A 23,608-nucleotide genomic window follows, 5' to 3' on the forward strand; every position below is an offset into this window, starting at 1 on the left:
TTGTTCAAGTGCAGCTAAACTTGGCATGTTAGGTAAACGCGCCACAATTAACAAGAATGCATTGCACCTGTGCAGCTGACCTGCGGAACCTGGGAATACACCATTCTGTCAAGATGGGGAGAATAGAAATGTGGAGAATATCATTATAATACCTTGTTAAAGTGACCATTTTGTTACATTTTAAAAGGACACAGACGATACAGGTGTAGTTACCGTAGGTCACATTCACGATACAACACGGAATGCCACTCAGCTCAGTACTCCATGGGCACATAGAATCTCCGCCCATATAATATGGCCATAGCGACCATAGCGTGAAACTCGTTTCACTGTAGTGACTGAGGACCCCCTGTTGAAGACCCATAGCCTAGATCAGGGGTCTTCAATGTTTTCAGGCCAAGGACCCCTTAGTTGAGAGAGAGATGAAGCATGGACCCCCACAACCTGATCATAGATTCCATATAGTTTGACAGCACAATCATCAGTGTATTTTGGATTCAATTTTGGAGTCAATTTGTGTTTTCAGATATTTAACCACTTGAACCGTCAATACTTAATAAAGTTGACCTTTCACTCTGTACTTAGTCTGCTCTTTTTCCCCTCTACACCAAACATCTTTGCTGAAAATAGCCGATCTACAAGCCCGCAACACCTCGCAGCGCGAGGCGTTGTGAGCTTGTAGATCTACTATTTTTGGCTAAAGTTCTCCGAATATGGACGCTAGGGTTCAAGTGGTTACTATAAAGAAGGAGAAAAAAAAGTTTCTATCACAGAAAGATTTGGAGGACCCCCTGTAGTAACTCTGAGGACCCCCTTGGGGTCCCGGACCCCCTGTTGGAGACAGACCCCTGGCCTACATTGTAAATGTTGTGTTTCTGTGTGTTTTTCAGGACCTACTGGTTGACTGTTACAAACCTACTGAGGTAAGACTCTCTCTCTCTCAGCTCTGTCTACAAAGCTGTGCTTTTCACATTAAAGAGATATTTCACTTTTGGTCATTTTATCGTCTAATCAGGCTTTTATGAACACCCTAGACAGATTTTAAGTTGCTTGATTCAATATTTAGATATTTGATGTAAATGTTACCAGGCCCTCCAGGCCCAGGGCCTCTCCCCACACACACCCATTGTAACTTCAAACTCCATTTTAACCATGATAGATTCATTAAAAACACCCATTATTTTTTTCTGTTGACTCATACTACCCTCGTAATACGTGAGCAGGCTGTTTATTCGATAACTCTTTTCATTTACTTTTAATAATTCTTTATTGTATTATTTTTTTTTTTCTTCTATTTTCTAGAAGAATTATAAAAAATAAATGAAAGAATTTAGTGAAAAAACAAGGCCTGCTCACGTATTAGGAGGGTAATATATGAGTCACTAGAAAAATAATGGGTGTTTTTAAATAATGGGTGTTTTTAATGAATCTATCATGGTTAAAATGGTGTTTGAAGTTACAATGGTGTGTATGGGGAGGAGGGCCTGGTAACATTTACATCAAATATCTAAATATTGAATCAAGCAAATTAAAAACTGCTCAGGGTGTTCATAAAAGCCTGATTAGACGATAAAATGTCCAAATGTTTTTTTGAAAGTGAAATATCCCTTTAATATCGTCTCTGTCAGTGGAATCCTCATATGTCCAAAAACGGTTACTTTTCAGTATTCAAATACAAAGAGCATCAAACGCAGCAGATCTACAAGCTCCAAACTCGCACCCAAAGTAGCAGTAGATCTGCTACTTCTGGTGCCGTTGTGTTACGCTGTGGTCTGCCCCACAGCAACGCTATGTAGCAACATGTGGCGGTTTTGTTTCTTTCTTCAGAAAACTGTACAGATTTAGTTCGTAGAATTGTGCGCAGATCTCAATGGGTGAACTGTCCCCCATTTTTTTTCAGACCTGAGGTTTTTGAATGGCCAAAATAATGGTTTTAAAGGACAACTTTGTTTTTTTCCAACAAGGGTTCATATTTTAGATAGGCATTAGAGAAAAGAAAAGATGAGTGTTAAAATGTTTTCATTTGCTGCTTTGCAGCGTTTTAACAATTTTAGCCATGTTGATTTCAATGGGTGGGGGCATGCGTACAAGTGACTAAATAATGTCTTTTTAGACACAATAAGCCGGCAATTTCTTTATTACCATTTACAGTAAAACTACTAGCCTCCATAAGTCACATCTGCCAATGAAAGATTGTGGTGCATCTTGGAAATTGTCTATAAAAAGACACATTTAGACACTTGTACGCATGCCGCCACCCACTGAAATCAAAATAGCTAAAACAATAGAAAGCAGTAAATGAAAACATTTTAACACTCATCTTTTCTCTTCTCTAATTGCAATCTAAAACATGAACCCTGAACCGTTGTCCTATGAAGTGTTTTTAAATCTAAAGTGACACGGATAAGATGCCTTACCGGGTCTCCATGTTTTGACGAGGGACGGGACGATATGAAAATGTCATGTCACGGTTATTGTGACAAAATAAATCACGATTTACGATATTATCGCGATAATCGAAATCCATTATCCTGGGGCGGAAGATTTGCCAAAAAAATTGCCGATCTACAAGCTCACAATGCGTCGCGAGCTTGTAGATCGGCTATTTTTTGGCAAAGACATTTGATAGAGAGTGAAAAAAAGACTGTATCAAGTACGTATATTATAAGTACCTTTTACCAATTATAGAGGGTTTAAGTGGTACCGGATATGCAGCTCAGCAAATAAAAGTGATTTATTATTACCTGCTTATTGTAAGTCGCTTTGGATTATGCCTGAACTGTAAATATACGCCATTTTGTTCTACTTCCGGGTGTCTTTCGACTTCCTTCACAGGTGTTACTGATGATACTAATGAAGGCTCTGTTCCATTCTGCTCAAACAGAGTCAGGGTGCTGATATTGTGCATGTTGGCTCACTGGAAACACTGTGCTACATCAGTGGGTCTCAAAGTGTCCTTGAGTGGGTTCCAAATGTCCCCATACAGGTGTGTAACTCTGAGAGTGTACAAATGGAAGCAAATGGACCCGCAAATGGACCCCGATTTGATTCCATTTGTTGATTCCATTTGTACAGAGTTATGGGGGTCCTTGAAATGAAAGCACCATTGTACAATAAATCAAAGAGAGCCTTCATTAGTATCATCAGTAACACCTGTGAAGGAAGTCGGAAGACACCCGGAAGTCGAACAAAATGGCGTATGTGCATATAGCCTAGTGCATGACGGAGGACGATATCACCATGAATTAAATCTCTGCGATACGATTATTGTGAGTGTTTTTTTATCACGATAAACGATAATATTGTGTGTGTCTCTCTTGTGTGTCTTCTGGTTGCAGGACTTTGTCTCTGAGTTGCTGGACAAGATCAGAGGCATGCAGAAGCTGTCCACGCCTCAGAAGAAATGATGACCCCTCCCCTACGACCCCCCCCCCCCCCCCTTCCCTCAAACCCCACCTATCGTCTTCCCTTCACTCCTCATCCCTTCACTTTGTTACGTTTGTTTTTTTACCTCCTTTTTCCCCCGATCGGATCCGCCTGTCTCTCCGTGTTTCTTTTTGGAGGGGGACGACGGATCGTTTGATGGATCGATCGATCGACACGTGCGGGCAAAAGTTCTGAAAAGTCCCTCGTCTACGGTTCTAATAGTCAACGTCGTCGTTTCGTTGGCAGGATGCTTTTTTGTCGTTCCGGTTCCTGTTTCCTGTGTACCCGGGTTGGTTTGATACCCGTCGGGTACCCGCTGGCGTCTGCTCCGTAAACCCACCTAAACCCTGGCTTTATACTTCGCCGCGCGGATGGTGTCTCTAACCTTTTTTTTTATATAAGGACAGGCGTTAAAAAAATAGCGATGTCCCCCGACAGTTAGTCTCGCGTGGCCAGACTGTTGCCTCCACGATTTGCAAATGCTCCCGTCATACAGTCTGGGGCACGGAAATAGATACGATGAGTGCGAGATAGAGCAGATGTGACGCAACCGCTCCGTTGGTGCAGTAGCAATAACATGTCCTACTGGAAGCGTTATGTCTCCTTTAAATATTTCTGGGGGCGTTATTTCGTCTTTCTCTGGTGTTATTGGTGTTACTTCCATGTTGTTTTCAAACGTTTTCTTAAACTATACACCCATAACAAGAATAGGCCGTTCGAATGACTTTGTCTGAGCTATTGTGTTTCTGTTATGTTTCCAATGGGACTACAGTTCAGTGCAGCAGCGGCTACTTCCGATACTCGCCGTTCGGGAGCTGCTGTTCCAGACTCTATATAGCATTCAGAGATTGTGGAATAGTTGTCTGGCTACGCGAGACTACCCGACAGTCAACAGGGCTGTCACTGCTACCCCTTTGCGGCTGGCTTTCCCAGAATCCTTCCGGATAAAAAAAGAAAGAACGTAGCCTTTTGCTACGTCTGCGACGCGTTCTGTCGCGCGGTTTCACCTCCACCTATGTGAGCGGTCGGGGTAATATGCGGGCGCGTTAACGTAGAGATTATTATTCCTTGAAGACACTAAAACACTCGCGCGGACGACGTTTAAACAATGAAAAACGTACGGGTGTGGACATGTCCCATCCTCTGATCTCACAGACCACAGAGGTACATGGCGGCGCGACTCATCACTGGCTTGTAGATCTGCTCTGCCACACCGTCCTGCTACGGAGTATAAAACAGACTTGAAACCACTCGATCAGACCCAATCAGAGCCCTGAACGGATGCAGCCTCAACCAATGGAACACGAGGTCCACGACTCCAGCCAATGGCAGCAGAGTGGACAAATGACAAGACATTCAGAGGACCAAGCTCCCCCTTGTGGCTGCTTCTTGCTACTGCTTCTTGCCTCTCTCTCTCTCTCTCTCTCTCTCTCTCTCTCTCTCTTTTTATTCCATCCTTTCATTCTCATTCAGGGGTGTCACACCAAATTCTGGGCCCCGGGTACAAGGATGAATGTTCTTCATAGGGGGAGGAGGGGGGTTTGACCCATTTAAGACTGGGAACGCATTATGTTGTGCTTTAACTATTGAAGAAAATAATAGCTGATCTACAAGCTCGCAGCGCGGCACAGAGTGCCCCCCGCTGCGAGCTTGTAGATCTGCTGTTTTTGAAAAATCGTGAAAGTTTGTCTAAACAAAAACAAAAAAAGTCTTTGAATATATATTTTTTTTTGGAAAAACCTACGTTTCTATGTCATTGGTGCTCAAACTTTTTTGTGTGAAGGACCCCCACCATTTTCACGAAAAATAGCAGATCTACAAGCTCACAGCGTGGCACTCAGTGCTGCGCTGTGAGCTTGTATATCTGCTATTTTTCAATAGCCAAAGTATAGCTATTGGCCCACCTTGGGCCCTCAGTAACTCAGTCTCACTTTTCCCCCCCTTGTGACGTCCTTGTTCTCACCCATCCCTTCCTTTCCTTGCCTCCTTACTTCCTACGTTCCTTGCTTCCTAACTACCTTCCCTGGGAAAAAAAAAAAAAAAAAAAAAACGTAAAAAAAAAGAGAGGCGAGGGAACGCAAAACGACCGAAGAGGAGGGACGAAGGACGAGTGGTTTTTCCACCGCAAAAAGCAGCCAATCGGATCTAAGCAGGGCTTACTTCTCAACCAGTGAGATTGTCGAGTTTTTTTTTTTCGTGTGTTCTTTTGGTTTTGTTTTGTTTTTTTGTATTTGTTTAAAGTTGATGATGCAAGCAGCTACCGACTTTGTTTAAAAGTATGACAATTACTGTGTTTTGTTTTTTTTTGTCTTTGGGATGCATCCATATCCTGTATACGATGTATCGGCGGTATCGGACGATGTTTGCCTTGTCGACCGACCACCGCCGCGGCGAACGAGTTGACGTTCGCCGATGGCCAGTGGACGATGTTTGTTTATGTGTGATCTTCTTTGAGACGCATCGATTCTGTCGCTGGCTGCTGTATGTTTGTGTGTCATTTCATCTACAACAGCCTACCAAGCTACGGATTCTGAACACTTAACGTTTAATAACGAAGATTGTTAAAAATAAATAAAAACTGGCCTTTTTGTCATTTGGCCCCGGAATTTCCATATCGGTGCATCCCCTCGTTTTTCTTTATTTTTCTTTTCTTGTTGTAAGAAGATTTGTCTTGTTTTAAGGAGATTTGTCTTGTTTTAAGGAGATTGTTTGGGGTCGTCTTTTAGGCCAGGGGTCATTGAGTGACCCGGACACTTTTTTTCCGGGCGGTGGGGGCATGGCACCCATTTTTTCTATTTCCGTTATCTTTCTCCGATGAGAATCGCCCGCGTTCCTTCTGTCCGCGTCTCGGTGCACCGAGACCGTCTGTATTCCTCGGAGCTGTACTGGTCTGTCTGTTACAAATCCTGCAGTTTGTGGAAAAGGTTATTTGTTACAACATAGTTCATAAAACGAGGGCGAATCAGAAACCTCCCCCCAACTTCGAGTAACAGGTCATTTGAGGTGAAACGTGTTGAAATTTCAGGCTACGACAGTTTTTTTCTAGCAGCAATTCCAAACATAGGCCAGATTTTTCTATTCGCGTGGTCGGTGGCTGCATGCAACCGTAAATAGCCGATCTACAACCCCGACGCTTCGTGGGCTTGTAGATCGACTATAGTTTGACGCGCGCTACAAAACCCCAGGCCTTGGTTTCCTTTTTAAACGTGGTACTGTTTTAAGACTTGTTTTGTCCGCAAAAAAACAATGTGCGCGCGCGTACTGTATGTGTTTGCAGCCATAGCACGGTGGTGCTCAAACTGTAGGTCAAGAAAATTGCTGTTCTACCACTTTTTGTGGTCACATGTTCAGATACTGGATTCTGATTGGCTTAAAACAGTGGTAAATCAGTCAACAACCTTGAGTTGGCTCATGGACCCCGCCCACTGTTGTGTTGCAGACGACTGTAACTAAATAACCTTGCAACGAGGCAAGGCACTCGGCCTCGCCTCGTGCCACAACCCTGAAACAGTGGTAAATCAGCCAACAACCCACTCCCTCTCATGGTAAATGGCTTACATCGACTCACAACGACATATTTTTACAATATTTATCTGGGGCAACCGAGCCAAATCTTGCAAGTCCCCAGTTCAAATATGATAATTTTGGGGGTGTCGCGGCCTGAGACAGTTTGAACTGGACTTCACAGCTCACCACTGTATGCGGACATTAAATCACACAAATGTTGTTGTGGGCGGGGTTTAAATCACACCTGTGTTTATGTGGGTGGGGTTTATGGATGGTGTGTGTTGTACTGTAGATTCCGTACAGGGCTGGTACTTTTATTTTGTAATGCAGACAACAACAAAAAATGGAGGACCTAGAAACAAAGCTGCCTTGTTTTCTGTCATTCTCACACTTCTCTCTCTCTCTGTGTGTTTCTTTTTTTTCCCCGTTTTGTCTAAAGGTCAGTTCTGAGTGCCACTGTCCCACACACGCACGCGCGCACACACACACATGCATGCTAGGACATTAACGACTCGTGATTTTTGCAAGTCGACTCGACTCAGTAAAAAGTTGAGTTGAAGTCGTTTGATGACACACAGAAATGAGGGGTGGAGGTTGTGGTTTGCCAGTCAAGTTTGGCATGGATAGATAGGGGCAACTGTGGCGGAGATAGTAAGAGTGGGGCCAAAAGTGTGACGTGACGGACAGACAAGAGCTTGTCATAGTAACATATATTGCAGTAAAGTGACAGTGATTTGGGACACGGCTACAGTTGTGTCTTTCTCTCTCATTTCGGGTACAGGTGGGGTGGGGGGTGGGTTGGGGGGGGGCTCGTTGGCTGTCACTCGCCAGGGTCTCCGGAGCGCCGTCCACAGGACGCAGCTTGTCCAATCGTCTCCCCAGAATCAGCCATCTGTTCCTGGTTCTCAGCCAATGGGATGGCATGGGGGGAGGGAAACCGGGCAATGGGAGATGTTTTTTTTTTTTTTTTTGCGCTGATCCCCGATTTGGCCGAACGCAAACAAACACCTGCGTCGACAACAGACCTCCACCACGGCGTCTCTCTCTGTGTCTACACGCCCAAAACGACACACACGCACACACACATGCACATGCGCACACACACAACACACACACACACACAGGCACATGCACGCACAGGACTGACCTATTTTTGTCTCTCGTTCACTTTGTCATCTTGATTATTATTTTCTTTTTTTTTTTGCGCTGTGGCGAACCGGAAATAGCCGATCTACAAGCCCACGAGGTGTCGCGGGCTTGTAGATCGGCTATTTCCGGGCTTAAATCGTCCCGCTTTCCTCCGTTCTTATTCATCCATCCATCCATCCATCCATCCATCCATCCATGCATCCATCCATCCATCCATCCATCCATCCGTTTGTCCTCTATTCCTCCTCCAACTCCCTTCCTCCCTCCCTCTCTCCCTCTCTCTCTCTCTCTCTCTCTCTCTCTTTTTCTCTCTCTCTCTCTCTCTCTCTCTTTTTTTTGTAAGCGAATCAGCTGTTGCCTTAGGTGTGTTTATTTATGTTTTATATAAACCAAATAAAAATAGGAGGCATTTTCATTTGGAAAAGAAAAAAAAAGAGGAAACCGACGGAAACCCGAAAGATGACGCGTTGCGTTCCCCGAGCGTAACGGTTGGATTATATCTAAAAAAAAAACCTTTCTTCCTGTTTTTGCTCCTTTTTGTGTTTTCTTTTTTCTAAAACCACTTAAGCCCTTTGTGTTCTCAAACAGACCATCATCTGCGTAGAATCTCACCATCATCGCGTCCTGCTGTTGTTTTGTTGGGGTGGGGGGGCTATTTTTGAAATGTACGTTTTTGAAGATTTTAGAAAACTCATTCAATCCTGGGCGTCAGAATTTTAGGAAAGATTTTAAAGACTTTATTTTTTATTTTATTTCGCTTTTTTTAATGTACGTGTGAAATCTGGAAAATCCTGGCGTCGTCAGTTTTGATTTCTTTAGAAATTTGACAAAAAAAAAGGAAAAAGAAACCGAAAAAAAAAAAAAAAAAACTGCTGTCCAGATGCAGACGACAGATGGACATTGATTGACATGTGGACAGTGATTGACAGGTTGACAGTGATTGACAGCAGATGATTCTTTTCTAGAAGTGAGTGTTTATTACTGTGCGGTTCTATAGGCCTTGGTTCAATGGTTTAATTTACACCCCTGGTGGTTCTCAACCTGTGGCTCTGGACCCCCAGTTGAAATAGGCTATATTTCTTTGGGGTCACGGCCTGAAGAGGTTGAGGGAACCATCCATTTAGACCTGAAAAGTTACCATTTGAATTTTGTTTTTTTATCGTGACCATGACGTAACGACATCGGGCATTGGATGAATATTCACAGCGTAGAGAAAATAATGAAATCCATCCAGATATTTACAGAGCGATTGGTTTTGCCTGTGGGTGGGTGGGGGGGGGGGGGGGATTGCGCCAGACAAGCTCAATCGATAATCGATTTTGAATGGATTTATTTCATTTCTTAGAAAAAAAAAAGAAAAATCCAGATTTTGGATTTAATAGCTTTTCTTAGACTGTTATTGAGAAGTCTTTTTTTTTTATTGTTGGGGAGGACAAAATTGCAAAAAATTGCCAAAAAAAGGAATAAAAAATAAATGAAACAAAAAAGTACAACTTTGTCTAAAAATATTAGAATATTGTGGAAAAGTATGTTTTTTTTTAAACTTCCATATATTCTAGATGGATTGCACATGCAGTGAAATATTCAAAACTTTTTTTTTAATTAAGATTTGTATGGCAGGGATATCAAAAATAGATATCAAAAATCCATAATACGATATTACACCAGAGACCACTCCAAACAAGGACTTTCAACCGTATCAAAGCCCCCTCGAGCCCCTGCCCTTTTATCCGTCTGTAAAAAGTGTCCTCTCCAGACCATGAATGCAGTTTTTACTATGGTGAAAGAAACGCAAATGTCCCCTCTTTCCATGCCATACCTGAAGGCAGCATTCAAGAGAATTGCCTTGTCCAAACTCTCCTGAACTTGAACGCAGCATCTTATGTTGAAAGAATTGCCCTCTCTGTGTAGAAATCCATGCCGTTACGCCACATCTACAGTTTCGACTTGATTATGCTCAGTTCAGTGTGGTATCAAGCACCGAAAATAGACGACCTCCAAGCTCACAACGCGTTGCAGTGCGACGCGTTGTGAGCTTGGAGGTCGGCTATTTTCGATATCTTCACCAAAAGGCCCTTTTAGAAATTTCAGCCCCTGCCTCTCTAACATTCTCTGCTGCTTCCAATGTAGTTTTTTTTACACAATATTCTAATGACTTTGAGACAGAGCTTTACGCGTATAGTGGTTATCATCTTTGAAGATGACACACGCCGATTGGTGGGATGTGGTTATCACCTTTGAGGATAACCCGTGCTGATTGGTGGGATGTGGTTATCATCATCTTTGAGGATAACCCGTGCCGATTGGTGGGATGTGGTTATCACCTTTGAGGATAACCCGTGCTGATTGGTGGGATGTGGTTATCACCTTTGAGGATAACCCGTGCTGATTGGTGGATGGATGCAGGCGACGGTTGTTGTGGGACGACGAATCAAAAGGAACCAACATTCAAATGTAGCAATATCAACAAGGTCTTGTTTTTGCCCAATTTTGTTACACTTTTATGCAACTTTAATAAAAACATGTGAAAAGGAAACAAAAGAGATTTGTGTATTTACTCTGTGTGTGTGTGTGTGTGTGTGTGTGTGTGTGTGTGTGTGTGTGTGTGTGTGTGTGTGTGTGTGTGTGTGTGTGTGTGTGTGTGTGTGTGTGTGTGTGTGTGTGTGTGTGTGTGTGTGTGTGTGTGTGTGTGTGTGTGTGTGTGTGTGTGTGTGTGTGTGTGTGTGTGTGTGTGTGTGTGTGTGTGTGTGTGTGTGCGCGTGTGTGCGCGCGCGTGCGTGATAATTAACACCAACCTGCTCATCAGGAGCAGTTAGGGGTTCAGAGTCTTGATAATTAACACCAACCTGCTCATCAGGAGCAGTTAGGGGTTCAGAGTCTTGATAATTAACACCAACCTGCTCATCAGGAGCAGTTAGGGGTTCAGAGTCTTGATAATTAACATCAACCTGCTCATCAGGAGCAGTTAGGGGTTCAGAGTCTTGATAATTAACACCAACCTGCTCATCAGGAGCAGTTAGGGGTTCAGAGTCTTGATAATTAACACCAACCTGCTCATCAGGAGCAGTTAGGGGTTCAGAGTCTTGATAATTAACACCAACCTGCTCATCAGGAGCAGTTAGGGGTTCAGAGTCTTGATAATTAACATCAACCTGCTCATCAGGAGCAGTTAGGGGTTCAGAGTCTTGATAATTAACATCAACCTGCTCATCAGGAGCAGTTAGGGGTTCAGAGTCTTGATAATTAACACCAACCTGCTCATCAGGAGCAGTTAGGGGTTCAGAGTCTTGATAATTAACATCAACCTGCTCATCAGGAGCAGTTAGGGGTTCAGAGTCTTGATAATTAACATCAACCTGCTCATCAGGAGCAGTTAGGGGTTCAGAGTCTTGCTCAAGGACTCTTCCACTCCATGCAGTGTTGTAATTAAGTACATTCACTTAAAGGGGCACTCCACCACTTTTCAACCTATGTTCATATAATTGGTCCTCACTCAAAAATAGCTTTTATTTTTTTTTCCTTTTATTTTTTCTCAGAGGAGGGCTGTGGGCAGGTCAGAAACCCATCGTCTTGTGACATCATCGATTGCCAATCCAGTTTATAGAAACTGCAGGCTTTCTATTCCTGAAAAGTTGCGTGGAAGCCATTGTTCTCGCGATAATAAAAATCGAAATATTTTTTTCTAAAATATTGATTAATTTTCTTTTTTTGGAAAATGATGATGTCTCAAGACGATGGATTCTGAACTTCCCACAGCTCTCCTAGGAGACTTGGACTGAGTAGAAAAGAATTGTGATATTTTATCATGAACATTAGTGAGGATCTATTATATGAAGACAGGTTGAAAAGTGGTGAACTACTTCTTTAAGTACTTAAGGAGTAGTTCACCCCCAAAATGACTTTTTTTCCTAATGATTACTCAAATCAGTTCAATAATATTCTTTTGGTTTTTGTCACATTCCTAAAGACAAAAATTTGATTCGAGTAAATTTACCCCCATTGATTCCGGATGGGGACAGGGGACCCGTTTCGAAACGGGTCCCCATCTGGAACGAATGGGGTTACATTTATTGTTATCACATTTTTGTCTTAGGAATGCGACAAAAAACTAAAAATATTATTGAACTCTAGTCTCCATGGCATGAGTAATCAATAGAAAAAAAGTCATTTTGGGGGTGAACTACTCCTTTAAGTACAATTTTGAGGTATTTGTACTTTACTTGAGTGTTTCAAATTTCCAATACTTTTACTTTACTCCACTACATCTCCGATCCAAATATTATACTTTTACTCCACTATATTTATTATGAAAACTTTAGTTACTACTAGTTACTTTTCAGATATAAGTTACACATTTTTTTTAACATACATTAACCATTTTAGCCATGTTTTATACCTAGGCTGTTTGAAAATAGCCAATCTACAAGCTCTCAATGCGTCGCATTGGGTCGTGTTGTGAGCTTGTAGATCTGCTATTTTCAAACATTTTGTACTGTTAAGTACATTTTGATGCCACTACTTTCATACTTTTACTCAGTTACATTTTGCGTACATTTACTCATAACAGTCTGTTAGTTACTGAACACTGCTATACGCTACTGTATACAAACAGACTTCCCCAGTCAGTCAATCTCAAGGGGATCTGACGCCACCTTCTGGACATTTGTAAAATGACTTCTGAACGGATGAACTTGTCTATTTAATAGACAATCGATACACGCTCGCAATGTTAGATCTGCAAAAGCAAATGTTCACTATTTGCATTTTCTTAAAAATAATAAAAGGTGTAGAGACCATGTATACAGTAAGCAGCAGACCAATAATAATACAATATGAAACGGTTATAGCACAGGTCTAACTATATTACAGTAATATACTGTTAATGACGCAAGGCTGCAGCCTCCCTAGCCTCCTCTAAAACAGCTGTTCTCAACCAGGGGGGTCCCCACATTATTTTGGGGGTCCCCAGATGATTAATTTAATGTGCTTTTTTCCCTCACGAATACCTCTAAAATGACTAATTAAACATTGACCAAATTGTCAAATATTAGAGGCAGAAATTGTGAAAATAGCAGATCTACACATGCTCACAACGCCTCTGCTATTCTCACAATTTAATGCCTCAACTCTCCCAAGACCCGCATTTTCCTGGGACACAAACTAGTGAAAATAGTTTAACTAGTTCTTAAACATTTTGTTTTCTCATTTATGGAATTCACTCGTGAAATTTACTGAAAATAAATCGTGGAATTTATTTTTTTAATTGATGAAATGTTTTGCTTTTTGGGGAATGCTTTGACATTATATAAAAAAATAAAAAAACAATGTAGAAAGCAAAACATAAAGGGACCCATAGAAAATGTGTCCGCGACCAACAAACGGGTCCGCGACCCACAGTTTGGGAAACGGTGCTCTTAACCTCCTAAAAGCCATCTGATTGGCCGCCCGGCCCCCCCAAACCATCAGCCTCGGATCATGATTGGACGAGAGCATCCCCACCGAGCGAGCCCACATCGACGTTCCCATTGGCCCAAGGGGGCGAGCGTCATCGTCTGGATCTCAACGCCGATTGGCTGCTCGCTCAAAGACAGCCGAGTCCGGCAAAGAGTGGAACTGAACGGAGGAGGAAGTAGACTTTCTGATATGGAATAAAAAATCATCTTTTATTTGACTGTAACTGGACTTTTATCATCTTTGTATCCGTGCGTAAAAGCTGCGCGTAAAGCGGAACGCTGCGTGCCAAGGTGAGTGGACACTGCGCGCTGTTTACGCAAAGTCTCCCGTAGGGGAAACGGTAATATTTAATAATAAACACTGGTGTTGTTGGATGTTCAGCCGTTAATCCGTGGATCCTGCATACAGACAGACAGCAGGGTGGTTAAGTTAGTTAACTGTACTGTAGTGTACGCCGGGTGGGCTTTTTACGCGCGCTAATAGCCGACAAGACATTGAGATCTCGTCTTCTAGGCTATTGTTTTAACGCGGTGCGTAAAGTGCGTAACAGGATAATAGGATGGACGGTTCAAGCCTCGGATTATGTTTATGTCAACCAAACTAGATCTGAAGCGTGTGAAACGTGCAACAATGTAGCCAAGACAAGACAGACTGTCCACTTCCTACTGTGTGTGTGTGTGTGTGTGTGTGTGTGTGTGTGTGTGTGTGTGTGTGTCAGACGCGCGCTCCTTGTGTGCGCGTGCGTTCTTCTTTTGCCTGGCTTCTGCAATGTTGCACTTGACCAAACTGCCGACACAGAAATGTTTCGGCGAACGTGACTTTAACTATTCCTGTTCCTATCGGCTCTGTTATCATAGGCAAACACACGCTTTTATAAGCCCTTTATTTCTGGTGTAACGCATCGATATTGTTACTCACTAGATTAGGCTATACACCAGAAAGAGAGAGAGAGACACAGACAGACAGACAGACAGACAGACAGACAGACAGACAGACAGACAGACAGACAGACAGACAGACATCGTTGCCCTCTCGTTCGCCTTGCCTTGTGAGTCGATGACGTCACGGAACCTACTGTATGTGGCTGGCGTCTGTCTGTCTGTCTGTCTGTCTGTCTGTCTGTCTGTCTGTCTGTCTGTCGAGTGCCTAGAGAGCAGTCCTATGAAGGAACTGTGTTTTTTTTGGAGCGGTGAAAGCGCTCCCAATAGACAGGTATGTCCGTGGGTATGTCCCTGGGTGGGTGGCTGGGTGGCTGGCCGTGTCCGTAGCCTGGCAATACCTTGAGTGGCCACACACAACACACTAGTTAAAGGAGGGGCGCTGTTTTGTGCAGGCCAGGCACACTCACCACTCACTCACAGGCACATTTTACAGTTTACAGTTTAGGCATTTAGCAACACACACAGGGTATAGCTGCTCAGATTCACCGCTCCACTTCGAACCGAGGTTTGATTTTTATTGTTATTATGATATTTGGTTACAGATCCTTCTCATAAAATTAGAATATTGTGTAAAAGTTCATTTTCTTCTGTAATATAATACATTGTTTTAAACTTTCATATATATTAGATTCGTTCTGCATGCAGTGAAATACTCAAAGGCTTTTTTAGTTTAAATTTAGATTTTTATGGCATACAACTCATGAAAATCAAAAATCCATGTCTCAAAATATTAGAATATTCCACACAACCACTCAAAAGAAGGATTTATAATACAGAAATGTCAAACTTCTGAAAGGTTGTGTTCATTTATGCACTCAGTACTTGGTATGGAATACTTTTGAACAAATGTCTTCATCGATGGGGCGTGGCATGAAGGTGGTCAGTCTGTGGTACTGCTGAGGTGTTATGGAAGCCCAGGTTTATATTATAAATATATTTATATTATAGTTATAATGGCATGAAGGTGGTCAGCCTGTGGTACTGCTGAGGTGTTATGGAAGCCCAGGTTTATATTATAAATATATTTATATTATAGTTATAATGGCATGAAGGTGGTCAGCCTGTGGTACTGCTGAGGTGTTATGGAAGCCCAGGTTTATATTATAAATATATTTATATTATAGTTATAATGGCATGAAGGTGGTCAGTCTGTGGTACTGCTGAGGTGTTATGGAAGCCCAGGTTTATATTATAAATATATTTATATTATAGTTATAATGGCATGAAGGTGGTCAGCCTGTGGTACTGCTGAGGTGTTATGGAAGCCCAGGTTTATATTATAAATATATTTATATTATAGTTATAATGGCATGAAGGTGGTCAAGCCTGTGGTACTGCTGAGGTGTTATAGAAGCCCAGGTTTGATTGATTGATGCCTTAAGTTCATCTGTGTGGTTGAGTCTGGTGTCTCTCATCTTCCTCTTGACATCACAACACAGATTCTCTGTGGGTTTCAGTTCAGGACAGTTTGCTGGTCAGTTAAGGCTAGTAATACCATGGTTACTACACCAGTTACTGTAGTTTTGGCTCTGTCGGCAAGTGCCAAGTGCTTCTGGCTAAAGGAAATCATCATCTCCATAAAGCTTGTCAACCTATAGAAGCACAAAGTGCTCTAAATTCCCCAGGTAGTTGGCTGTGTTGATTCTGAACTTGATAAAACACAGTGGAGTGGACCAACACCACCAATACAATGCAATGCTGGTTTTGCCCACAGTGTTTTTATCATGTTCAGAGTGTTGCTCTTGTCCCAAACAACAATAAAATAAGATCGGGTTGTCCCAGAGGTGAACTGGCCCTTTAAAGTCTACCAAATCAATCAATCAATTATGTTGTATTACAACTTAACAGACATTGTGCGTGTGTGTGTGTGTGTGTGTGTGTGTGTGTGTGTGTGTGTGTGTGTGTGTGTGTGTGTGTGTGTGTGTGTGTGTGTGTGTGTGTGTGTGTGTGTGTGTGTGTGTGTGTGTGTGTGTGTGTGTGTGTGTGTGTGTGTGTGTGCGTGCGCGCCCCTGCAGCCATGCCGGTGCAGCCCTCCTCTTCGCAGACAGAGGAGGCGCAGGGAGGGGGAGGGGGAGGGGGGGAAGGAGGTGCACAGCCTCCCACCATGGAGGAGGTGAACACCAACGGAGAGCTGCAGGAGGAGGAGGAGGAGCAGCGCCACCCGGAGGAAGACACGCACACTGCAGGAGGAGAGCAGGTATGGGAGGAATTAATGAGAATTAATGAGCCCACACTTATTTTGCTGCACGCACGCACGCACGCACGCACGCACGCACGCACGCACGCCTCATATGCACACACTAAACACACACTTAACAATAAAAACAGCGTGTGCGCATGACGTCATGAACCCTAACCCTGACGTCATGAATTTAGAGGACCCACACTTCCAAATCCATATCACACCACTGACTGTGACCACTTGTAACCATAGCAGGAATTTCATGAAGGCCATGACCGTCGTTGCCCCTCAGTTTGGCCTTGTGCCCCTCAAACCAATGGCATGACCTGAGGCCACAGTGGCCTTAACACAACGGCTACCACCATTCACTTACGCTTCATTGCTCATTCAATTGACCAAAATCGTGTTTTATGTGATGGCCTTCCTGTCCTGTCATTTGACCTTTGTGCCCTCAAAAATTGGACAACACCAAAGGCCAAGTGGCCACTGGCCACGCCCCTAAAATGAGGAAATGTCAGGCCCAACTTTAACCATTATTATATGCTTTAACTATAAAAAAAAAAAAAAGTTAAAAGAGTTTCTGTTGCAATTTGTCTGAGGTTAAAGGCCCTTTTCCACCAGCCTCGCAACAGCCAGACTCTCCCAGGGGGAAAATACAAGCTTAATACAGCTTGTATGTGCGATTTGTGAACTCGCGTCGGGTATGGGGGCCGCCATGTTTGTTTTCAAAATGTTAGAGCTGTAGCAGCCGCTTGACCAATCAGGAGCGGTGTGAGGCGGGTCGCTCCAAATGCAGCCATTTGATTGGAAATTAGAACGTAAGTTCTCATAAAGAGACTCGATGGGAGGGACACCAGACTGAGAAAGGAAGCACATTGGTGATGACGTAGCTGGGGATGGCCGTGCGAGGCTACTTTTCCACTGCGTGCGATAATGATAATAAAATATATAGTTCTCCATTGAAGTGGAATGCAGAGTCCACTCCACAACGATAAAGCCCTCATAATTGATGTGAACGCCGACATATCGTTGTCTTATCGTTATCTTTATCGCATCTGGTGGGAATGAACTAGGGTTGCAACGGTATGAGATTTTTAACACCGAAAATATCGTCCGTGTCAACACCGCGGTTATCGGTAACACCGTTTCAACCACCGTTGCGTGTCTTGTCGTCTTGTGAGCACTCAGTAGCAGCCAATGCTACCTCAAGCTACAACAACAACAACCATCCCACCATATTAAAAATTCAGCTTTGTAAAAAAGCAACAACACTGTTAGTGTTACAACAGCCCTGCGTTTTTCTTGTTTGGCTAATCGTTGTTTTTCCGCCTACTGCACGCTGTGACATTATAAAGCCACAACTAGTCTCCTGGAACGTGCCCTGCGAGTGGGGAGGAGACATCATGCAGTCTGATGGGCTGTGCCTCGCCCCGTGGATGATCCGTTGATTCTGAATTCTGATTCTCGATACTCCCACTCAAGGAACGGCTCCCGGCCTCCCGCGATTGAGAACCGAATCCCATCGTTCATTTAAAAGAGCTGTTCAAAAGAGCGGAATCGTTGGCGAACGTCACATCGCTACTGCGCTCAGAGCAGAGCAGCGGATGCGTTTTCTTTTTATTTAACGGTGTTATCGGTGTGCAAGTAAAGTACGTTGTAACCCTAGAATGAACCTTAAGCCCTTGTTTCCAACAGAATGCCTGCTCTGGAGGAGGAGGGGAGGAGACGCTGATGGAGGAGAGCATGGAGGAGAGAGAAGACACCGAGCTGGAGGAGACTGATGAAGAGGAGGAGGAGGAGGAGGAAGAGGAAGAGGATGATGAAGAAGAAGAGGAGGAGGAGAGTTCAGGTAGTAAGATTTAAGCTTTAGGTTGTCTTTTATTTGTAGAGCCAAAGCTGCATGCAGTACATATTAAGAATGGGAAATATATAAAAAAAAAATGCAATATCGAAATATTGCACCCACCCTGTGATAAGAGTGCATCTAGTCAATCATAGTTATGTCTTCTAGCACCTTGATTAGGCATCTTGATTGACAGAGGAATGCTTGTATCTATTATAAAGTTATCAGTCCTGGGGACTGATTTCAGTCTTGAGGATTCCATATGGTCTGTTTCTGAGATCAGTGCAGATCTGCAAAAATAATAATAATAAAAAAAACAATAAGGTGGATGTGTATCGATGGCCGCGGCATGGATGACAAAGTCATCAAAACGCTACTAAAAAAGCAGTTATAATTTCAAGATCAGAGTATTTGAAATGGCCAGACTAGCAATAGAATACAACAGAACCTCAGAAGTAGGGCTGTCACGATTATGACATTTTACATGACGATTATTTGTCACTCAAATAATTGCGATTAATGATTTAATTGTGTTTCTGTCGTTGACAATTACAATTCTGTTTGGCTTTTAGGCTTTGAAGTTGCACATGGCAGATATGACGCATAACCTAAATATACAAAGACATGACTGACATATTTGACAACTTTATGCTTAAAAAAGAACATTGATACAAGTGGAAATAGCCGATCTACAAGCTCACAACGCGTCGCGATGCGACGCGTTGTGAGCTTGTAGATCTGCTATTTCCAAAGGGGAAAAAAAAAACATTTTTCAACATGGAAACGATTATGACCATTATGAAAAATAATCACGATTATTTAAAAAAAAATCACGATTAGACTATTATGTAATAATTGTGACAGCCCTACTCAGAAGATACTTATCTAAAAGGACCTAACCTAAATCAGTGTTTCTCAACCACTGTGCCTGGGGACCTTTGGTGTGCCCCTGAGAAGGCTCAAGTGTGCCCCTTGAAACTGCTTGAAAGCCAGTATTGTATTTATCATTTAAAAAAAATGATTAAATTAGTGAAAACAGCCGATCTACAAGCACACAACGCCTCGCGGTGCGAGGCGTTGTGTGCTTGTAGATCTGCCGTTTTCACTACTGTTGTGCGACAGCCTTGTATGATGAAGCAAGGCTTTACTTTGCGAAGAAACATACACATTTGAAACTTGGGAGATACAAGGTTTCTTCCTAACAGTGACGATATTTACACCCCCGTATTATGTTGGTGTGCCCATGGATTCTTGGGACATGAAAAGTGTGCCCACGCAGAAAAAAGGCTGAGAAACACTGCTCTAACTGCTCCCGATGAGCATGCCTTGCATGGTTTCCTCCGCCATCGCTGTATGAATGTAATGCACCAACATTGTGCATTATTATTTTTAGGTATTCTTTTTCATAACTATTGGTAAATTGATCTTAACCACTTGCATCCCAGCGTGACGCGTTGTGAGCTTGTAGATGCTATTTTTGTTGAAGAGAGTTGATCGTAGATGGAAAAATCAAACCCAAGTTTGAAGTGAGCGGTGGTGTGTGTGTGTGTGTGTGTGTGTGTGTGTGTGTGTGTGTGTGTGTGTGTGTGTGTGTGTGTGTGTGTGTGTGTGTGTGTGTGTGTGTGTGTGTGTGTGTGTGTGTGTGTGTGTGTGTGTGTGTGTGTGTGTGTGTGTGTGTGTGTGTGTGTGTGTGTGTGTGTGTGTGTGCGTGCCACCACTGCTATTGCAGTTGATGCTCAGGGCAGGCTAGACTCAACAGCACCTCTCTGGTCACCCAGGGGTACTGAGGCTACACCAGAGGCTACATACAGACACACATACATACATACATACATACACGGATACACACACGGCCACGCTATGGAGACGGTGTGACCACCGCTCAAAAAGAACTCATCGAGTACAGTGCAAATCAGGTGTGTTTAGCTAAGCATAGAGTAAGTGGTTGAATGTAATTCTGAGTGGCATTGTGAACGTTAAAACAAGAACTTTGTACATCTGACTTAAACCAGGGACATAGTTCCGCCGAATTTAAAACGAATCCAATACGGAACTAAAACTTCCTATGTTTGGCTGCTAGTTGCGCTGTTTTCCCCCTGCGAGGTACCAAAAAGAATGTGTCTACATTGGACCCCATTCGTTTTCCCCTTTGATTTTCTAACCTTAATAAACATTTTCATAAATACTTTATGGTTCCTGTCGCTAGTGAAAAACTCCCTTTCAATCACCATGATATGCGTTTTGTGCAAATATGGTCCCATTTATGTTAAAATTGATGATAAAGTTGCGGTGGGCGTGGCCAACTAAACTGATACCAGCCGGCTGTGTTCTTCTTCGTGTGCTTTATTTCGGGAGGCTCCGACCACATTTCTCCCATGTATCCCTGCGGTTGCACGTGACCGTTGGCAGCCAATAGCATTCCTTATGATTCCTGAGGTACCATTCAAACAATGATGGCGACACCCATACAAGGGACAAAAAAAACTTCATTTTCGCAGCATAGAGACCAATGGCTTCGCTTTGTCCATATTTTTCTACAGTCTATGACTTAAACCTGCATAAAATCACCTCTTGTGTAACCAGGGTACATAAGATTAACACTTAGTTGTGTTGGTTGTCCTCACACTGCATTGGTATTAGTGATAAAAACAGTACATCAATGTGACCAGTAGAGGTCAGTGTGACTCCTCACATAAACCATGGACTCATTTGAAAGGACACAAGTCATGTTCTGCCTCTATATATTGCAGTTTCCCAAACCGTGGTTCGGGGCCCGTTGTGTCTCCACCCTGACACACATGGGGGTCCGCAACTAAATCCATGATCAATCTGAGGGTCTCTGACATGAAATACTGTGTTTCAGGCCATGACCCCCCAAATAATCATATTTCAACTGGGGACCCCCCCCCCTCACACACCCTGATGAGCACTAAGAGTTGCGGAATTACATTTTGTGTAACACGGTTCTATTGTGAAAATAGCAGATCTACATGCTCACAACGCCTCGCACATTTCACAATTTCTGCCTCTAATATTTGACAAATTGGCCAACGTTTATTTTGCCATTTTAGAGGTATTAAAAAAGTCCTTAAATTGTCACTTTAGAAATGTGCAGATATCCTCTATACACTTAAACTTTATGTTGGTTTGTTTACAGTTGAGAGAGAAAACAATGTTGCACATTAAGTTCATAATTTCATAATTTAAGTTCATAATCTCTCTCTCTCTCTCTCTCTCTCTCTCTCTCTCTCTCTCTCTCTCTCTCCAGAGATGGACGATGAGGACTGTGAGAGGAGAAGAGGAGAGTGTCTTGAGGAGATGATAGACCTGGAGAAACAGTTCCACCACCTGAAAGACAAGTAAGAGGGGATACAGTTTACATTTTAGTCATTTAGCAGACGCTTTTAATCCAAAGCGATTTACAATAACCCCCCGGCTCCACTGGGCCTGTCGAGCGTCGTGTCAACGTCAACGTTGGGAACGCTCCCGTTTTAATCAATGAAGGGTGCTCCACTGCCGACGTCAGCGTCCACGTCGGACGCTCAAATTCGCCCCGGTTCATTTTTTGACGCCGTCCAACGCCGGCACGACGCCGTCATTTTGGTGGAGCCCTAGCCTAAGCAGGTAATACATCAATATAATAATCAAGCTAATATGTCAGTACATTAACAACAATGCAACAAATGCATAGGAATATCAATCTAGAAAAACAATAACATAGGTAGACCACGCACCTAATCAGTAAAAAACCTAAAACCTAAACATGCTCTCTAGCTTCATGTGTGGTCATTGAGGGAAGTAGTGTTACAGTAGTGCTATGGGTTTAGTCTTAACACTTGGGCTGCCTAACACGTCCAGGAACGTGATAAGGATTCCCGAAGAAACACAGCCTGCTCACGTATTAGGAAGGTAAAATGAGTCACCAGAAAAAAATAATGTGTGTTTTTAATGAATCTATCATGGTTAAAATGGAGTTTGAAGTTACAATGGGTTTGTATGTGGAGAGAGGCCCTACCACTGCTCCCTGTTGAAAGTGGAATATCCCATTAAATAGTATGTTGATTATGAAATAATATAAATGGTAACGTCTGGTCTGACTGCAGTGACTCGCTGCACAGCACACTCATTCTGCAAGTTTCTCCGTCTGGAAAATAGCCGATCTGCAAGCTCACACTGCGTTGCGCTGCTCCACAACACGTCGCAGATGCGAGGCGTTTAGTCCTGAAACATGACAGTAAGTTGAGAGCTTGTAGATCAGACGCTTTTGGCACGGAACACGCCGTGACGACAAAGTAGGTCTATAAGCTGTGAGCTCCCTTCATCACAACAACATGTTTACTTTAGAGTTTACCTTAAAGTAGGCATAGCTCAGGGGTAGAGAAACCGTTATTAGAGCACGAAGGGTTCCGGAAAGGGTTCCCAGTTCGAATCCGGGCTCCCCCAGAGTTAATGTCGAAGAGTCCTTGAGCAAGACTCTGAACCCCACATTGCTCCCAGTGAGCAGGTTGGTGCCTTGCATGGTTTCCTCTGCCACCGGTGTATGAATGTGTGTGTGAATGGGTGAATGTAATGCACAATCTATGTAAAGCGCCTTGGATAAAAGTGCTATATAAATGCACCATTTACCATTTATATCAACATTATGTCCGACCTGAATCGACGCGTCCGCCCAGAGATATTTACACCCCCGTATTATGTTGTTGTGCCCATGGATTCTTGGGACATGAAAAGAGTGCCCATGCAGAAAAAAGGTTGAGAAACACTGCCATACAGGGTGTTTAATGATTGGTCCGTCGCATATTGGTTAATAATGATTGGTCCTTACAGGTTGGTTAACAGTGATTGGTCCGTTGCAGGCTGTTCAGAGAGAGAGTGAGTCAGGTGAAGGAGAAGCTGGATGAGGTTCTGACAGGAAGAGCAGGAGAATACAGAGAGCCTCTGGAATCTCTGCAGAACAGCATGAGGCTACGCATACAGGTGGCAGGTAACATGCACGCACGCACGCACGCACGCACACACGCACGCACGCACGCACGTACACACACACACACACACACACACACACACACACACACACACACACACACACACACACACACACACACA

The 23,608-nt window shown here is 43.2% G+C and overlaps 2 protein-coding genes across 2 annotated transcripts in view; both read left to right on the top strand.

Moving 5' to 3' along the window:
* ppp1r14bb (protein phosphatase 1, regulatory (inhibitor) subunit 14Bb) overlaps nucleotides 1-3,407 on the top strand; it is a gene marked incomplete at both ends in the record, with an annotated part of 56,597 nt that extends 53,190 nt beyond the window's left edge. Inside the window, 2 exons of the mRNA XM_080742304.1 lie at nucleotides 891-923; nucleotides 3,339-3,407. Coding sequence (XP_080598430.1) covers nucleotides 891-923; nucleotides 3,339-3,407 — 102 coding nt within the window. The remainder of the gene's footprint in view (nucleotides 1-890; nucleotides 924-3,338) is intronic.
* A 13,087-nt stretch (nucleotides 3,408-16,494) lies between these two features.
* Nucleotides 16,495-23,608, top strand: part of brms1 (BRMS1 transcriptional repressor and anoikis regulator) — a gene marked incomplete at both ends in the record, with an annotated part of 18,487 nt that continues 11,373 nt past the window's right edge. The window contains 4 exons of the mRNA XM_080742305.1: nucleotides 16,495-16,674; nucleotides 18,355-18,508; nucleotides 21,771-21,861; nucleotides 23,359-23,486. Coding sequence (XP_080598431.1) covers nucleotides 16,495-16,674; nucleotides 18,355-18,508; nucleotides 21,771-21,861; nucleotides 23,359-23,486 — 553 coding nt within the window. The remainder of the gene's footprint in view (nucleotides 16,675-18,354; nucleotides 18,509-21,770; nucleotides 21,862-23,358; nucleotides 23,487-23,608) is intronic.

Source organism: Nannobrachium achirus, assembly GCF_963921795.1.
Source record: "Nannobrachium achirus genome assembly, chromosome: 14".
Lineage (NCBI taxonomy): Eukaryota > Metazoa > Chordata > Actinopteri > Myctophiformes > Myctophidae > Nannobrachium > Nannobrachium achirus.